General features: G+C 67.0%; 1 protein-coding gene across 1 annotated transcript in view; it reads right to left on the bottom strand.

The window, feature by feature from the left end:
• The window catches only part of EMIHUDRAFT_234939 (hypothetical protein), a gene marked incomplete at both ends in the record, with an annotated part of 1,796 nt that extends 1,030 nt beyond the window's left edge, over positions 1–766 (bottom strand). The window contains 2 exons of the mRNA XM_005780563.1: positions 218–509; positions 681–766. Of these exons, the coding sequence (XP_005780620.1) occupies positions 218–509; positions 681–766 (378 nt within the window). The remainder of the gene's footprint in view (positions 1–217; positions 510–680) is intronic.
• Between the last annotated feature and the right edge of the window lie 1,585 nt (positions 767–2,351).

Genomic DNA, 2,351 nt, shown 5'->3' with positions numbered 1-2,351 from the left:
GGCTCGCGTGGTGGGTAGGCCCGGCGGGCCGGCGGGCGGGCGGTGAGGCTCGGCGGGGAGGGTGGGGCGAGGGGCGCGCAAGACTCGCCACGCACTTGGTGGCAGCGGGCTGGCGGGGGCGGGAGGGCTGGGGCAAGGGGGGAGTGGGGGCGGGCGAGGGGGGGCGGGGGAGGGCAACCTTGCGCGTCTTGAGCTGGACGCGGAGGAAGAAGTCGACCCCGATCTCCTCGAGCAGGAAGGGCTCCTCCTCCGTATTTGGCCCCTCGGTGACAATCTCAAAGTCGGGCCACGCCTCGAGCGAGACTGCGCCGGCGTTGAGCTTGGCGAGCATCCAAGCGGAGCGAGGGACGGTGTTGGGGTGGTGGGCGATGGAGGCGGCGGCGACGAATACGAGGCCCGCGCCAACCTCCGAGGCGATATGCCACGTTGCCGTGTCCGCCTGCGTGAGACGGGCGCGCGGTGACCGGACCAACAGCGCGGTGAGCGGCGGACGGGAGCCGTGGCCGTGCCTGGTAGTAGATGTGGAGGGTGGTGGAGCCGGAGCCGGCCTTGGTGTAGTGCGGTCGATCGCCGATGACGGGCTCGACGAGGTCGCGCTACGGGGGCAGGGCGGCACGCGTCAGGTTGGTCTGATTCCTTTTTGCGCGCGCCCGGCGCGGGGAGGCGCCCCAACCTGCCACTGGCCGTTGAGGAAGTCGACCGAGTCGGGCGCGCCTCTCGAGACGAGCTTGGCGTACCGCTCGTACACGAGAGGCGGAGGCGACATCGTCGGCCTTGCTCTCTGGCACGCGCTGCCTTCTTTGGCCTTGCAAGCCGCTCACCGCCCTTAGCAGCCTGGGCAAATGGTGATTGGGTTCACTGTGAACAGACCCCGCCTCTAACGAACCGCCTCTAGAGAATGATAGTAGCGAATTGGGCCCCGCCGCACGCGTCGCTGCGCTCGGTCGCGCGCCGGTAGGCCCGGGCGGGGGCGCCGCTGCGGGCTGACGGCCTGTTGCATCATTTCGTGTGTGTGTGGAAAGTACAGCAGCCTTGGCCGTGTAGACTGCCTGCGCACGCCGCGCGTGAATATGGTGAGGCTATCACACCGCGGCTGTGAAGTCACTCGTTGTCGCCTCACAGGCGCCGCCTCAGGGCAAGCGAACGAGCCCAATCGGGCCTTAACTTACACTCCGCATGACGGTGATCCAGCACGACGCCGACATCGTCGAGTTTGGCCCGCAGCCGCCGGTGGCCACCGTCGGCCAGACGGCGGGCGACGAGATGGAAGGCGCGCGCGCGAGCCCGCTGCGCAGACGGCGCAGCGCGTTCCCCCTGCACGGCCTCTGGGCTGCTCTGCCCGCATGCCGGCCCCCCCCCGCTCCGGCGCGCGCCGTGACGCTTCGCACGTGCGCAGAACAGAGGATCTTGATACATAGGGATTCCCACTCCAGTGTCGTCTCTAAGCGGGCCCAAAGCGATGACCTCCAGCGGCATACCTTCAGAGTGCACCCCAAAACTAGCACTATCTAGACACGCACATCTTTTTTTTGCACGTGCGGCGGCGGCGTCCGGCGAAAGCAGGACCGAAACGGTGAAGTACGAAATCGGTGCTGTGGGTCAGTGTTGTGACCGGCGGCGATGTGAGTGCGCGCCTCACGGCCCAGCACGGCCACCGCGGCGACGGTCATGCCGGCTCCGCCCACCAGCGGTTGAGCGACCGACCGGCAGACCTTCAGGGTAGGCTGGCCCCGTCCGGGGGAGGAGATCCAGTGTCGACGAGTGTACGAACGAGCAATCGGGCGCTTGTCGCCCAAAAAGAAAGGAACTATGTACGCGGTTTTCTTTTTTCTTTTTGAAAATCGGCGGCTTCGCACGATGCACGTGTGTATGAGCTCGAGCTGCTTCTTCGACGGCAACCGGGTGGAGTACAGAAGGCTGTCAAAACCTGACGTCAAGCGCGAGGCAAAGGTCACCTTCGTTCCCGCCGGCGCTGCGCCACCGGAGCACCTGCGGCCGAAGGCGCGCCTGCGGCGGGCGCAAAGACGCGGGAACCTGCTTCACCTCTCGTTTTCGAGCGATGGCGGTCATAAGCGGGAGCGGTGGACGCGCGTGTCTCGGCTGCTGAAGCGCAAGGTCAATGTGCTCGAGGGGTCGGGCCTCAAGCCCGGCGTGGGCAACTACAGCGAGGACGAGGATGCGGCGATCAAGCGGCGGAGGACGGGAGGCGAGGCGTGGGGCAGCATCGCACGCTCGCTGGGACGCGGCGTGAACGCGGTCACACAACAAGGCCAGCGGCTGATGAATCCAAAGCTCGCGCCGATAGGCCAAGGGAAGGCTGGCGTGCCGCATGGCCGGAGCATCAACTGGGT

The sequence above is a fragment of the Emiliania huxleyi genome, assembly GCF_000372725.1.
Source record: "Emiliania huxleyi CCMP1516 chromosome Unknown EMIHUscaffold_211, whole genome shotgun sequence".
Classification (NCBI taxonomy): Eukaryota; Haptophyta; order Isochrysidales; family Noelaerhabdaceae; genus Emiliania; species Emiliania huxleyi.
This window is presented reverse-complemented; position numbering and strand designations above follow the sequence as displayed.